At 42.3% G+C, this 16,905-nt stretch overlaps 1 protein-coding gene across 4 annotated transcripts in view; it reads right to left on the bottom strand.

Annotated features, from left to right (window-relative positions):
- Positions 1 to 7,082: 7,082 nt before the first annotated feature.
- The window catches only part of LOC142499617 (pro-glucagon-like), a 57,361-nt gene continuing 47,538 nt past the window's right edge, over positions 7,083 to 16,905 (bottom strand). For 3 of the 4 annotated variants that reach the window (XM_075609223.1, XM_075609222.1, XM_075609224.1), the window contains 2 exons: positions 8,343 to 8,445; positions 7,083 to 7,399 (listed from right to left, as the gene is read on the bottom strand). In XM_075609223.1, the coding sequence (XP_075465338.1) occupies positions 7,373 to 7,399; positions 8,343 to 8,445 (130 nt within the window). In that variant the 3' untranslated portion in view covers positions 7,083 to 7,372. Of the gene's footprint in view, positions 7,400 to 8,342; positions 8,446 to 10,419; positions 10,497 to 16,905 lie in introns of those variants that run through there. The other variant, XM_075609225.1, reaches the window with a different exon arrangement.

Genomic DNA, 16,905 nt, shown 5'->3' with positions numbered 1-16,905 from the left:
AGAAAACTTAGAAGATGAAGAATGGAGCGCCATATATATGGCCACAGCGAAGAGCTCCATATGCACCACGCTCAAGGAGAACGCATATAAAGTCCTAATGCGATGGTACCTCACCCCACTGAAATTATCAAGGTTTGTGCCGGGTTCCTCTCCCCTGTGCCCCCGCCAGTGCGGAGGAACAGCCGACCTGTTACATATGCTGTGGTCTTGTCCACGGATCTCTCCACTGTGGGAGGCGATTAGACATTGGATACAGAGACTGTTTGATCTCACCATTCCCCCAGACCCTGGGTCCGACTCTGGAACCGGGTCAATCGGGGAGGTATGCTGGCTTGAGACATCAGACGTCTCAACGTTGTCCATCTGCCTCAACGTCGCTGGGGAGCCAGCCAATGGTGCAGTGATGGCTAGAAATGGCTCCATGGCCCACAGGTAATGAATCCTGCACTGCAGACATCTGGCGGTATTGCTGATCTCCCCTCCCGGTTGTCTGCATTGGAGACACAGACACCGAAATAATTATCTGCCCCCCACCTCGACAACCAGGAGGCCTCCTGGAACCTGGTAGGGGTTGATATGGCACGCGGCCATATTGCTCACAGTATTGACTCGGGTCAGCATGGGAACTTGAGAAAAGGATCTCTCCTGCTCGCCAGCTCTGTGAGACTGAGGTTGCAGCAGCTCACATCTGGCTCCTCCTTTACTCAAAGTGAAGCTCTCTGGTTGGCTCTTGTGGTGACCCCTCCCTCTGGTGGAGATTAGAGGAGGTTCACTCGGCTTCACGTCAGGACAGACTCGTTTCTGAGCCAGTCAGAAAATAGGGGGCGCTGCTTCTGCTTTTTTGTCGCTTCCCTTGCAAGGGCAGGGTTCTCACTTTCACACCAGACCCGGCCAAGTTCCAGCAAATACTTTTCTTGCAGCCTGTTTGCACACAGCATGTGCGCTACTCAGACTTGGTGTAAACCGCCATTTTGGATTCTCCTCGTGGTGCACCATCAAGCATAGCCACCATCTTAAATCCTCTTCTCTTACGCATGGTGCTCCCTAGCCAGGCAGTCACCATCTTGGTGAAACAAAGTATTCCAGTTTAGCGCAATCCTTCTGATGGGGTAAGGGCACACTCTACTAATGTATCTGCAGTGTATGTAACCTCTGCCTTAGTGTAGCATCAGTGTACTTCAGGCTAGGCAAAACTCTTTCTTATGAAGCATACTGCAAACAATTGCAGACCAATACAAGTGCTCTGTGGTTAATAGTCTGGTTACTGGCTAGAAGTACTTAGGGATCTCCCTGAAACAATTAGGATGTCACCCATTGTTGGCTACACATAGTGCAGAACCTACCAGAAGTTCCTGACCCAAGTTAACCAGGCTACCTACCCCCTTAGGCATCATACAACTATCTGCCTCAAGGTGACTAGGACAGCTATAGCCTTATCTCCAGATCTATTTCTAGGGTGTGCTTTGCAAATGGGCATGCTCCTGACTACCCCTAGACTCCCTTACTTCCTCAGCACTTGCTCTGGAAGCATACATCATCTCTGTCAGCTTTGATTTCCTGAAAGCCTGTCTTTTTGATTTTACAATCTCAGCAGAGCCTCCAAATGTAACCCTGCCCCCCCCCCCAATCTCATGTAGGGTACCCTTGGGGAAATGGTGTACTAGTTACAGTGTCTAAAGTGGTGCAAACCTGCTGGCAACAGGGGGCTCTGAGTCTCCCGCGATTGTATAGGGGATATCAGGACAGGCTTTTGAGGTAGAGCCGAGTAATTCTCACTGGTACAGCGCCGCCATCTCTTGAAGATCCGCAGACTGGTAGGGAGGATCCTCTGCAGGAGAACCTCTATCAGCTTCTCCCTAATAGATTCCAATCTCAGGCGAGAAGTTTGTTGAATCATAAGAATACTTTATTTCTCCAACACATGGCAGACTGCCCATCTTGCAGCAAGGTGCTGCACATCAGTAGGTTGTCACCTGAAGGAAGTCCCTGGACAATCACTCCTAGTCCTGGCCCTAGAATCTTTCCGAGCTCTTCTCCTATCTCCTTGCGAGATAAGAGGAACGATCCCCCTCCTCTCCCCTAAGGGAGGGCCTCAGACTGGCAGAGACCTGCACAGTCCAGATAGGGTGGACCAGTCTCTCTCAAGAGTAGAGACAACTGACTAAATTCAGGAAGTGCTATGCACTAAGTAGTTCCAATAAGCACCACCCCTGTGTCGCTGTAATTGGACACAGAGCCTGATGACACTATCTTCACTGACTCACTGCACAGCACGTGTGTGAGGAAAACCCATGATTATTCCTGGCAAACCTGCCCTTACCATGGATTACTGCACAGGAGGAGAAAGAATCATAGCCCAAACTTACCCATGGTTACACATACATAATAAATACATTGTAATGTCCCCTAACCCTTAATCAACGTAGCGGTTAATAACCGCTATAGTAATTAAGGGGTTAACCCACCCTGCCCCACTACCCACCCTGGAGGCCTAAGCACCCACCCCTGACCCACTAAACCCACCCTCTAACCCATTGAGTAGTATAGTGGAGCATCATACCCATATAATAATATGGGCATGATAAGCCACTATAGCACTCAGTGGGCACCCTAATCAAAATACATTAATGCACAAAACACACAATAATAAAACATTCAAAACTACCGAAACACCCCAATTAAATATATTAAAGCTATCTAATATCACTGTGTGGGCATATCCATCATGTAGCACCACAATTAGTGCATATACCTGTAGTTGCTCCCTCTGTTTCATTTAAAAGCAAACAATTTTTACTTCCTGGTTGACAGTTTAATGTTCTTTGTGGTTCATCTGATATACCTGTGAGATACGTGTGTCGGTGAGGGGGTAACCATGCTCACAATAAAGGTTTAAGCCTGTTTGATTACCTCTGATCTGTGTATTGGGGTTCAAGAGTGTCAGCTCTTGAGCCCAATGATTGTCTATGCATAAACTGTAATGTGCAACAATAAATCATTTTTTGTGTTTTTACCTTTCCAGGAGTGCCTGCAAGCAGAGATTGCTAGGGTTTGAGTTTGAAGGGGGTTTTGCAGAGAAAGTGTTGTCTCGAATGTGTCTAGGTTGTCCCCAAGAATGTACCCATCAATCATGCTTGATTATCGGATACATGTAGGCACATTGTCCCGCCAAAATCTCCCCTTGAAAGCGCTTGCGGTACTCACAGCTAGTATTTCCTGCTTCAGCACACACCATAAAGGTAAACGGAGCATAAGGATTATGCTTATTAGGCAATTAGTACAAGGGTAATAGTCCTGCAGAAAAAAAAAAAAAATATATATATATATATATATATATATATATATATATATATATATATATATATATATGTTGTATATATATTTTTTTCTGCAGGACTATTACCCTTGTACTAATTGCCTAATTGCCTAATAGCCTAATCATTAAGTGTCTCTACATTCCCTTGCACTAATGATGTGATCAAGGCAAGTGTTTATGGACTCATTACACTTTGGACCGCCCTCTGGGAATTCCCATTGGCCAATTAGAACATTGGGGGTATATAAGGAAGCCCAACCCGTGTAGCATTCATTCCCTGACGAAGAAACACGTGACCGAGTGTTTCGAAACGCGTAGGAAGGTATTGTGGCCATCCAGGGACACCGTAGCTGAGCCAATCCGGCAGTGACATCAGCGGAGGAGACGCGCGCTATCCACTCTGTTGTTTGAGAACACGAGTATTCCTGAAACCTCTCCGCACGCTTCCAGCACGTCCAGCAACCCGCAGCAGACGGCCAGCCCTGGTTAAAGACCCCGTACCAATGCACATGTCCTACTCCAGGACGGTGAGTAGGATTTCAGTTTTACCTGGTGGAGCAGCAAGGCTTTTTTCGGCCGAAGTGCTGGGAAGCCCTCAATTCGTTTATTAACAGAAGATCATCAACTGTTTATTTTACAGTTCATATTTTACATCAATTGTATTAACAATTGTTTTAACCATTAAATGCTCCATATTTCCATGCATACACTACCGACACACTTTATCACACTGCGGCCAGATCCGCAAGCCGGGAGATTTCCCGGCTTGCTAGTGGCCGCCCCTCGGCATGCCGCGCGTCACCGACGCGCGGTCACGCGTCATCGGGAGCCTGCGCCCCCTGCACGCGCGTCCAGGGCTCCCCGAGGGAGCCCTGGTGTCCCGCGATCGCGGGACGGCGGCAGGGGGTTCCGGGGGACCCGGCGGACCCGGCAGCGGTAGGGAGAGCGCCCCGATCGGAGGGCGCTCTTCCGCTGCTTCGGCGCGCGCCCGTCACCCTCCGGCGCGCGCCAGGATACTGCTGCGGCCAAGAATGGGCAAATGCTCGAATAAACTTGGCCGCAGCAGTATGTCTCACATTGTTTAAAGGGTAATACACCATAGTGGTGCTTGTATTTCTCTTGTCTCCCTCTCTGAGCCATTCCAAAGACACCTCAGCACAAGACTTCTGTTCCAGCCACTTACCCTCAGCGCCATCAGAGGTTTTACCACCCACAGGGTGTTTAAACACATATATAATGTTGTGCATGGTAAATGAGCTTGGACTTTCCGAACTAATTTTCTTGCGGGCTACCGAGGCTACCAACTTGGTGAGTCTGCCAAACATCGGAGATGAAAGCCACCAGAGGATGCCAAGTGAGAAAGCCATTTGAGTGGCAGGTCATGGCTCAAGTACCTGAATGGAAGTTATCCGGACTACCATTTTCCCCAACAGACTTGGAGGACCCCAACCCAGTGGGTGGAATCTGAATAGCAAGGGACGGAGGTGGCAAACCTGCGCAAGTCCCTTGGCAAATTCAGATTCCCCGCAAACCCGGCTTTCTAGACCTGCATCGCTTCAGAAAAAACAACTAAAAAAGTCCCACATTTTGCGGCCAAGTTCTCAGAATTGAACGTAGCGGTCACGGTTGGGATTACAAGCCGATTTTAGTTCCAGGACATATGGAGCTAAGTCCCAGTCAAGCGGAATCAAGTCCTCTGGAGAGAAGGGAGCGTGGCATCTGGAACTGCATGACAATTTGAGTTCCAGGACATTTCGGTCTATTTCCCAGTCAGGGTAAGCTTCTTATTTAGGAGCCTATGCACCTAGGAAAGTCCAGTTTTGTACCCCAGACCCACAGTAAGTGTGTCTTTTCTTGTATAGTTTGTGTATCATTGTGTGTATGCCTTTTCATGCAAATAAATTTCAATTTATTTCACTTTACATGTTTGCTCATTGTATGATCCTTGTTTAAAAGGTGTAAATACCTGGTCTCCCATGACAATACGCTAATAGCTGGATTAGCTACATGAGTGATCAGTGATCGATAATCAGCTCAAAAGTAGTATGTGATAGTGATAGTGATACAACCCAACAGCTGGTTTAGCTCACATGGCTAGAACTATGGCCTAAAAAAATCAGTGGTTATTGGTTCTAATCCGTTGGGTCTGACACTATTCCTCTTATTTGGTTGTTTCCTTAGTATTATTAATTCTTTTGGGATGGAAATCCTTTCAGGAATTGTGGGATGGACTCATTTAAATATACTTTGCCTAGCCTATAGCATATCTCCCACAAAGGAACCTCAGGTGTGCTCCTATTCCAGCACAGGCATGAAAAAGAAGGGACGTTTGAGGGGAAATATATACAACTGGAGATGCTACTAAATTCAAAGTCTCTCTTTCCTCGGATTAATCCAAGTGCAGATTTTAAGAGAGTTCAGAGTCTTAGAAATCTGTACGAATTGAATCCGCTCAGTTTTTTTTTTAGTAACCGACAGATTTTGGTGGGGGGAGGTATTTGGTCTAAATTATCCGCACATTCCCAAATCTAATGCTGTGTAACATTCTTGGAGTACTTCCTTAAAAATAGTTACTAAAATGGGTTTGTACATCGTTTTAAAAGTACATCTTTATGAAATGAATGGTGAATGGGCACTGTAACTTGTAGTGTGTATATAAACCTTTTACAATTAGGAAGAACTACATATATAAATAAAGATATACTGTACATACTCTACATTTGATAAAGTTGCAGTTTGCCTATGAATACTGTAATGTCATTTGTATGACATCAATCTTATAGTATCCCGTGCTCTACTTTGAAATTAAATTTATACTTTGTTGAAATTATTTGACTGTCTTGTCAGAGATTTTAAATGATTGTTTTTAAAATGTGAACTTTGATTGAAGATCTTCCAAACTATTCTGAAACCATACAAATCTGCTCTTAACCTGTCACTGTCATGTTCAACCTCGGGTATTTAAACTGAAACTCAAATGACAATTAAGATAAATATGAAGATTAAAAGCAATGAATAATTAATGCGAGACATGTAAACAGAACTGAACTGTATTGACACTTTGGATTACCCCCTTTGTGCTGGATGGACCAACAATCCATAGATGACATAATATAGCTATTTAAAATAAGTTAATGTTGGTTTCCTGTAACTAAAGGTTATGTGACTTTTCCGCCGTTGCTGTCAAACTATTGTATTAAAAAAATTATAAGTAAATGGTCTGTGATTCCCTATTCTCTTTTGCTGTATAAATAATTTTCTGTAAATAAAATGAGGAAAACAAACAATTATTTCCTGTTGGTGACTGGATGCAGTACATAAAAGATTAAGGTCCGTATTTACTAAGCAGTGCTATTAAACAAAACATATGAACCAGTTTGTTTTCAATAGTGTTGGTGTTTTTACAGTGGTACAATGCCCGGTTAAATATTTAAATTGAGTAAAAAAAAAATTGGGATATTATTGATCCACTTTAATTTCATGAATCACGACACTATCCAAACCTTATCAATTACCCATAGCTGGTTATCTAAGATTGTATTGGTCGCATGTAAGAAATTAGGTGATACCTTGAAGTTAATCCTAGTCGCTTGGTTTGCCAAAAAAAATCCATTCTACTAAGAATCTCAGAAGTTGTCTGCAGTTTAAATATGTCTCCAGTTCACTTAGCAGACACAATGTATTTCAGACACAGCAAGGTGTTTAGGGTGCAGTTAACATCAAACATTCAGTGCAGATGGATTTACAATTAGTCAACAGGCAACAATGATAATCAAGCTTGAAACACTTTATTTAAGGCTACTAGTTAATACTCTGAAAGCTTATCATTTTTATACTAATTGTTTCAAAAAGGGTGATCCGACCATTAGATGTGCATTTGAAAATAGTCAATTGTTTGTGTAATCCCCTGGCAAGTAAACTCTATTGTAAGTTTTGTTGACTGTGCATGCAGAGCTATACTGTATGGCTGTATGATCCACCTGCTGGAATTTACAGAACACAAATTCAACATCCAAGTCAGAGCCGGGGGATTCCATGTTGAAGACATATTCTGTACTATTTTGTTGTTCCTTCAACAGGTTCCTATAATAAAGAAAGAGATAAAACTTAGATACACAATAATGAAATGGCTATACTACTATAGGCAGCAGCTTTGTTTTTATATTCTTTTATTATTCATTTATCTCAATGCAAAATTAATGTAATTGTTCAAATCTTCATATATAAGCATATATTTTGGGGGTCAGGGAGTTGTTTATTTAACTGCATTGCCAATCAAATACAAATCAAAGTTTACTTAAAGCAGCTGAATAAACTTGCAGCACACACATTATAAAATGCAAGAATTACAGTTAAGCACAAGTCCATCCTATTTTTCATTTTCTTTTTCCAAATTTTTTTTTTTTTTAAAGTTTAGCATGAACCTGTTAAACACAGTTTGTAAACATCATTGTAATTTGCATTCTTTTAGGATCAGAATTTAGGACATGCGTTCATTTAATGCCGTTTTTTTTTAATATATATAACAGTGGTTTGCATAGTTCAGTAAAAATCCATTGGAGCTATACTCAAATGACTTAAATATTGCTTGTGCTGTGCAGCAGAATGCCGCTGTACAGTACTGTACATCACAATGCTACAAAGTACTTCCAGAGGCCGTTTGACTAATTCCTATATATATTTTTTTAAATTCTCATTAACAGCACTTAGATGGCACAGTCATTTTGAAACAAGAAGAAAACTACAAAATTCAAGAATATTGGAGTCCTTTCTAACTTTCTATAACAGATATGGGCATCTGTTTTAGATTGTCAATATTCACAACAATTAGATTTCATGTAGTGAAAGTCAGATCACAATGAGTTTAATTTATTGAAGGATACATTCATTATGATTAGGGTATCATGTTAGTACAACTGCAAGATTCCCCATTTCCAATCAAAATGGAATTAATCTTGAATTATTGGTTTTAAGAAAATGTTCTGATATAATATAAATTCAGAGCAATTCTAATACAACACTTTACCTTAGTGAGTTTTTTATCAACTTGCCAATTCATGAGTTCTTTAGCAGTCATAGCAGCCAAGACAGTGGTGGCATATGCAACTTCTGTGCCGTCTTTGATCATTCTTTTAAAGGAAACATGTTGCAACAGCATCAGACGAGTGTCCAAAATGCCAACAAATATTTCAGAGAGTACCAAGGTGCCCTCCATATTCATTATAATCATCCGAAGAATAGCAATCACTTTATAAAAACTTTAACACATAAGTGCAGTCTCTCACTAGTATTATGACTGGCTACAGACTGGGCGTAAAATAAAACTTAAAATAAAATTCATGTCAATCATTATTTAAAAATGCATAAAAAGTCAAATAAGGGCACTTGACTGTAAAATATCTGTTGACAGACAATTCTGCAGAGATAATGAGAGAAGGAGGTGGCTGCTTTTACAACACCCACCGCATTAGCAGAATTGCAAGACATATGCAAAAACATTGAGAGGGTGTGCAATTCTAATTGCTGACTGAAGATGACCCAGTTAAATATTATTAATGATGATTTTATTAGCCTCACTGGACTATGGTCATTTAATTCTAGATAGTTACACATTTTTATAAAAAACAAGGCATTTTGTAATTGGATGAAGATTTTTTTTGCAGGGGTGGGGGGGGGGGGGGCGGGGGGAGGATGATACTCATTAATAAACCCCAAACTTTATGCAGGTCATTAAAAATCTTTTCACATGTCTCTGAAAACTTCAAGAAAGAAAGAGAAAAGTAAATGAAGGTTTTCAGGTGGTGTAGCTCAGGGTCATTTAAATCTGCAAAGCCAGTGTTGATTTCAGGAATATTATATATATAGGGCAAAGTGAGCAAAGATGTTTAAATTATATATAAAAAACTGGAACAATGAGGCAGAGCTACGACGGCAAAGAGCATGGTAGCATAACCTAGCTGCTCTGAGCCCCGCTGAACAATATAAGCACTCAAAACCTATAAAAATATATGGATTTTGTCGCCAAATATCATAAAAGATAGATAAAGGTCTCAGGATGTCAATGAGAGGAGTGAAAACACCAAGGAAGAAGGGGATGCCTGAGTATTTTGGGAGAGCCCGGGCGGCCCGTGCTAATGCAGAAATGGCACCCATTTCAAACACAGGCTCTGAAACAGAGCTGGAGGGAGATGAAGAAGAAAGGGACAACGCTGCACAGAAGCCAGTGAGGCAATGTGACTTTAATAAGCTTTACAAGGACTTGAAATGTATGCTGCAAGCAGAGATAAAAGATTTGAAAAGAGAAGTTACAGGTCTTGGGGAGAGAACCGGAGCATTAGAGACTAAAGTGGATCAGACAATAAAGTCTATAAAAAGAAATGATATAAAGATAGCGGACCTGCAGAGTCAAATCAACGAGATTAAAGACAGACAAGAGGACGCAGAAAACCACGACCGTAGAAATAATCTGCGGATCCGGGGGGTACTAGAGTCAGTGCAGGAGTGCGGGGAGTTCATGAGCCGGTGGCTAGAGAGTATACACCTGGATACACCGAAAGAGTAATTGGCTCTAGACAGATGCCACAGAGCCCTGCGGGCAAAGCCGCTGCAAACGGAACAGCATAGGGACATCATTGTGCGGATGCAACACTTTAGATCCAGGGAGGCTGTCTTACAAAAAACACATCCCCTACCAGCGGTGGAATTTGAGGGTACCCGGCTTATGATTTTTCAAGACCTGGCACCAATCAGGCTAGCAAGGCGGAGGAGTCTGCTTCCAATAACAAAGCAACTAAGGGACAAGGCAATAAGGTATTGCTGGACCTTCCCTTTTGGCCTCATGGTGATCCGGAATGGCTGGTCCTTTAAGATGAGGGAACTAGAGGAAGGGCCTGCCTTTCTCAATAAGTTAGGGCTGGGGGAAGCTATCACAGCCGAGGGACCAGAAGAAGCTCCCCTTGACCCCACGTGGACCAGCAGTGCAAAAGCTGCTAAGGACAAAGGAGGGAAAAATTAAACCTGGACATAAGCCTCAGTAGGCAAAAGTTACAAGTTTTGTTTCACAGGTTATTGCACCCACAAGTTATGGCAATATATAAGTTTACCTGGTGTTGCTGATGAGGTGCACCCAGATGACAACGCTGGCATCCCTGAGCTGAAGCTTTCTACAAAAGAATGGCCCCTGGAAATTGCAGGAACAGGGAAAGAGAAAAAAACGAAGCACTGGTTCCACTGAAGTTTAAAAATAGACACAGAGGTGCGTTCCCACAATAAAAGTTTAATGGATCAAAAAAAGCACAAAAACAGAATACCTAATATCCTAGCCTTATCTTTTGCTTCCGCAGGCGTCATTTATCAAGCCATTTGCGACTGTGGGAAGATATATGTTGGCAAGACCCGCCGCCCATTAAAGGTAAGGTAAGGTAAGGGTCTTGGAAAATATGGGTTCCATACATAATAATACGGATAAACCTCTAGCGAGACATATAAACTTTGTTCACCAAGGTAATCAAATCCTTGTTAAATTCATTGGCATGGATCAATTCCCAATGGACCGACGACATGGGGATTGGGACACAGTTCTGTTACAAAAAGAGGCAAGATGGATATATACATTACAGACATTATCACCTAAGGGTTTGAATGAAGGGTTTATGTTCACCCCATTTATTTAAGATCTCATCAAGACTGTACCACTCATGTAACATCTAACATGCTTATGTATGTCTGTAAGTGTATATCCCACTGCTTTATAGGGATAATCATTCCATCTTTATAATATACAACAATCAGGTGCAGACCTCACTCAATGTACATAACTGTGACACCAACTAATCACTTACTACACACTGTGCAGTTAACCCACATATACTTATTTATTTATAAAATATTTTACCAGGAAGTAATACATTGAGAGTTACCTCTCATTTTCAAGTATGTCCTGGGCACAGAGTAAAACAAATAATACATGGTTGCAAATTCAGTTACATAAATGAACAGGGTATACATTATATACAAGACATTGCGTGCACAGTTAAAGAAAATATATATTATGGGCGTATGAAACAGTTACAGACTAGATTAAAATGTGAGACAGCCTTAGATTTGAAAGAACTTAAACTGGTGGTGGATGTGAGAGTCTCTGGTAGGTTGTTCCAGTTTTGGGGTGCACGGTAGGAGAAGGAGGAAAGTCCGGATACTTTGTTGAGCCTTGGGACCATGAACAGTCTTTTGGAGTCTGATCTCAGGTGATAAGTGCTGCAAGTGGTAGGGGTGAGGAGCTTGTTCAGATAGCTAGGTAGCTTGCCCATGAAGAATTTAAAGGCAAGACAGGAAAGGTGAACTTTGCGCCTAGACTCTAGTGATGACCAATCTAGTTCTTTGAGCATATCGCAGTGATGTGTGTTGTAGTTGCATTGGAGAACAAAACGACAAATTGAATTGTAGAGGGTGTCAAGTTTGTTAAGGTGGGTTTGAGGTGCCGAGCCATATACTATGTCTCCATAGTCAATAATTGGCATTAGCATCTGCTGTGTGATACGCTTTCTGACCAGGAGACTTAGGGAGGATTTGTTCCTGTAAAGTACCCCTAGTTTGGAATAGGTCTTGGTTGTCAGGGTATCAATGTGCATCCCGAATGTTAAGTGGGAGTCAAACCATAAGCCCAGGTATTTAAAACTAGTGACAGGAGTTAGGGTGGTTTTAGCGTTGGTTCTAATCAGGAGCTCAGTCACTGGAAGCTTTAAAAATTTAGTCTTGTCCCAAATACCATTGTTACAGTCTTGTCAGTGTTTAAAAACAGTTTGTTTTGGGAAATCCAGTTTTCGAGTCTCAAAAAGTCAGACTGAAGTATGTGTTGAAGGTCGGAGAGGCTATGGCTGTGTGCATATAAGATTGTGTCGTCTGCATACATGTGTATTGTGGCTTCCTTACAAGCTGTGGGAAGATCATTAATGAACACTGAGAAGAGTAGGAGACCCAGAACAGAGTCTTGCGGGACACCACAGGTGATATACAGGGGGTTGGAGTTAGAGCCTGAGATGGACACATGTTGGGATCTTCCTGATAGATAGGACTGAAACCAGTTTAAAGCATGCTTCCCTATTCCAGAGCTCTGGAGTTTGTTAAGCAGGATAGCATGATCAACTGTGTCAAAAGCCTTTGCAAAATCTAGGAATACTGCACCAGTGAGTTGTCCCCGTTCCATTCCACGCTGGATTTCATTGCAAACTTTTAGCAGGGTATTTACGGTGGAGTGTTTGGGACGAAACCCAGATTGGAATTGGCTATGGAAATTTGTCTTGGTATAGAAATCGCTTAATTGGGAGTGGACACATTTTTCCATGACTTTGGATAGAATTGGGAGAAGTGAGATTGGACTGTAGTTTGAGACAGTATTTTTGTCTCCACTTTTGAAGATTGGGACAACTCTGGCAGTTTTCCAGGTTTAAGGGATATGGCCTGCAGACAGGATAGAGTTGACTATGGACGCAATTGGTTTGGCAATGGCTGGGGCACCAAGTCGTAGGAACCTAGATTGTAGTAAGTCAGGTCCACATTGGCTGCTTAGTTTTAGTTTGAGGAGCGCTTGTATAATCTCCTCTTCAGATACTGGGCCAAATTGAAAATTGTAGGCAGTGTTGGGAGGGGGTAGGACTATAGGGGTACTCCCAGGATGAGATTCAGGTTTGTGGTTTGGGCTGCGTTTTGCTAATAAGTTAGTGGCACACCCCACAAAGTAATCATTGAATGCATTTGCAATATCAGTGGGGTTTGTCAGAGTAATATCCCCCTTAGTGATATTACTTGGTTGTTGATGGTTAGGAGGCTGGAATATATTTTTGATAACCTTCCAGAAGTTAGCTGGGTTTGTTGTATTTTGGTGGAGATTGTCAGAGTAATATTGTGCTTTTGCGTGCCTTGTTTGCCTTGTGCACATGTTCCGCGTGCATCTGTAGTGATTGAGATCCTTGGTAGTGCCAGTTACTTTGTAGCTTTTCCACAATGTATCCCTGAGCTGGTAGAGTGCAATAAGGTCAGGTGTAACCCATAGAAGGTGGGCCCCCCGTACCCTTATTTTTCGTAGTGGAGCATGGTATCGCAGAGTTTTAAGAACTCGGATTGGAAATAGTCGAGCGCAGAATCAGGGTCGGGAATTAAATCGATTCTGTGCCATGGGCAGTTGGTAAGGTCATCCAGAAACTGTTGTGGGTTAAAGTTTTTAAATGTTCTAGTGAGGAGAACTTTAGGGCTTGATTGGGGCGGTTTAATTTTCCTTACACAGTACACTATTGCATGGTCACTGAAAATGTCAGGAAGGATGCCAGAGGATTGGATTCTGCTGGGGTTTGAGGAGAGAATCCAGTCTAGCAAGGAATGGTTGTGCGATTTCAGGTTTATCCGTGTGGGTTGGGAAATGAGTTGCAATAGGTTAAGTGACTTGACTTGTATCTGTATTTTGTGGTTTTAGGGTCAAGCCAATTGAAGTTGAAATCCCCAAGAACTATCAGCTCACTCTTCTCATTCAGAGAGGAAATGGAGCCAAGAAATTGGGTGATATCAGTCAGGGATTGTAGAGGGGCTTTAGGGGGGCGGTAGATGCCAGCAAGCAAGATGGGCTTAGAAAAGGGGAGGCAGATTTTGCCAACTAGGATTTCAAAAGAGTGTGGGCTTGGTGGGCAATTTAACAGTATAAATTGTAAGGTGTCTGCAATATAAAATAACACCCCTCCTCCTCTCTTTGACCTATCTCCCCTAAAAATGGGGTATCCCTGAATGGCGATATTTGCATCAGGGGTTTTAGGGGATAGCCATGTTTCTGTAAGAATGATGGCTTTGGGTTTATGCATAAGGCACCATGCCCTTAGTTCGTCCAGTTTGGGCAGCCGGCGCCGGATATTTATATGGGTGACAGATAGCCCTTTTTGGAATTTAAAGGTGGAATTCTCAGGGCCATGGGACAGAGTTGAAATGGGATGACCTGGGTTAGGTTCAATATCACCTGCTAAGGAGAGTAACGGTACGAGTAGGAATTTGGGTAGTTGTTTGGAGGTTGTAAATTTGTGGTGTTTGCCATTAGAGTGAGCAGTGGTTGGTGTGCTGGTTTTTAGAGTTCTCCACCAACATTCAGTAGATAGTGCAAGGCTTTTGAGTAGTCCAGGGTGTATGGTGATGTTGGGTGTGGGCCAGGATGGAGAAGTTTGTAGTGTATAGAGAGAGTAACATCTCCATGAGGCCAGGAGAAAGAAAAATGTTAAGATACAGAGCAGGTTCATTTTGCCAGAGGTAGGCAGTGCTGCAAGGAGGCTTGCCTGATTTCGGTCACTTGGCAAGTACATAATATGGCAATGTACAGAACTGCGATACCAAGTAACCATTTAGCACACACAATGTAGCTAACCTATATATACTTACCTGATCTCGGTCTTAAAGAATGTACACAATGTGGCATTGTTAGCTACATAGTGTACACCATATAGCCATTCACACTGCTTAACGGGGCCTCACATTAGCCTGCCATTTTCCACTATTAAATTTAAAAAAATTACGTTATTAGGTCGGTTATTTATCTACCTACATCTTATGTCTGTGAGTATTATCCACAGAAGATGTTTATGCTACAATTGGATTAATATTTTATATGTTTCACCCACATTGATTAGAGTCTATATTATGTTTTAGCCTCAGGGGTAAAATTTGATTTTCATACTCCCATGATTATCACAACTCTCTGCCTATCATGCTCATTAACTCATAACATGCAGGGATCATGTGCAACAGTGCTTTAATCATTCCTTAAGCACTGCTGCAACGTCTTTGTGATTATATCAATTATTTGATTGAGGACAGCCTATGTTTACTTGATGGTGCTGTATTAGAGCCTATACAGCAGCACTACATAGACACACTTCTAGGGTGAAACTCCCAACCAATTGAAACACACCCATGCATATATAAACTTTATTACGATCAATGGGTCTTCCCCCTCACACTGAGCCTTGAGAAAGTGTTTCTAATCACGAAACACGCGCGTCGGTATCTGTCACGTGCACGCGCGCAGTCAGGACTTCCGTGGCAGCCTTCTGAATTGCAAAGCAATCAGCTGCTAGACTGCACGCGTGTACTCCCTTCTATCCTGGGCAGGAGTCTGTGTGGTGACTCGGCAGCGTTAGGTGAGGTTGGGGCTGCTTTAACTCTTTGGATACACTGTTATATTAGTGGTATTAGCACTCCTGACAGTGGAAGCGCATTCATGAATATGTGCACAGGTATACACATGCCACACCGTTCATAGGAGTCTAGTAGCCATGGTATTTATGTTAATTGTTGACAGCTAGTTATATAACATCCTGGAGTTTATCATCTGATTTTTAGGTGTTTTGCTTGTGGGGTATGTGTGGCTGACTATCCATGTGTGGATTAATATATTATATGCTGAGTGCACCCCTTGATCAGTGTGTACATATTGCTTATTAGTAGGACTACGATTAGTCTCATATCTCCTATTTCCCAGTTGTCCACCTTGGGACTTGTTTGACACTCTAGACAGGTCTCGTTATACTTATACACAGCTATATTAGTGGCAGAAGCATTCCTAACCGTGGTAGCACATTCATGAATATGTGCATAGGTATACCAACAGCCACACCGTTTATAGGAACTTATTAGCCATAGTATTTGTGTTCTGTGTATTACAGCCAGCTCTTTATTCATTTGGAGTTTATTAGCTGTTTTTCTAGGTGATCACATGTGGGAGAAAATACAGTATTGATCTTGCATCATTGAAGCAATATATTATATACCTAGTGAGCACACACTGATTGGTGTGCATTTATTTCGTACCTATATATAGCTTCGTTTTGACCAGTCTCACATTTCCACTACTATCACCTTGAGACCTGTTTTTTACCTAGACAGGTGATTTTGCAGCCCCCACCTTTGCTCATACCTAACTACCACTATTAGGGAATACTGCATATCAGTTCTCTGGACACGTTTGATCTAATTCACCTCAAACTGTCCCTCTATTACATTAACCCGGAGTGTCATATATACTCATCTTAGGGTTAACATATATGTGTGTCATTGATGTATTTTAACACCCATTATTTTAATTAGTTTAGCATTAAAGATTATTTTTAATATTATCATTACACTTCATAGGGGTCATTGAGTGCTTTAAGACCCAGAATCGCGAGATCGATCTTGTTGGCATCACGAGCCAGAGGAGGCATTGGGGTACCGGATATAAATAAATATTATCAAGCCGCTCAACTGAAACAGGCAGTAACGTGGAATACAGACCCAGCCCTTTGTTGCTGGGTTCAAATAGAGTCCTATTATGCCAGAATGCCTTCTCTATTAGCCTGCCTCTGGAGCCTGGACAAAGGAGATAAACAACCCCATAACCTAAAATTAAAGGCTACGCTACATACGTGGAAAGTCTGGTCTAGATGTAAAACTAAATATGGCCTGTCCGCTTCTTACTCCCAGTTGACGCCCATCCTAAATAACCCAAAATTCCCACCAGGATGCGGATCCAAGCTGTTCGACCAACTAAGTGCGAGGGGAGTTGGGACGATTGCCGATCT

This window comes from Ascaphus truei, chromosome 7 (genome assembly GCF_040206685.1).
Source record: "Ascaphus truei isolate aAscTru1 chromosome 7, aAscTru1.hap1, whole genome shotgun sequence".
NCBI classification, from domain to species: Eukaryota; Metazoa; Chordata; class Amphibia; order Anura; family Ascaphidae; genus Ascaphus; species Ascaphus truei.
This window is presented reverse-complemented; position numbering and strand designations above follow the sequence as displayed.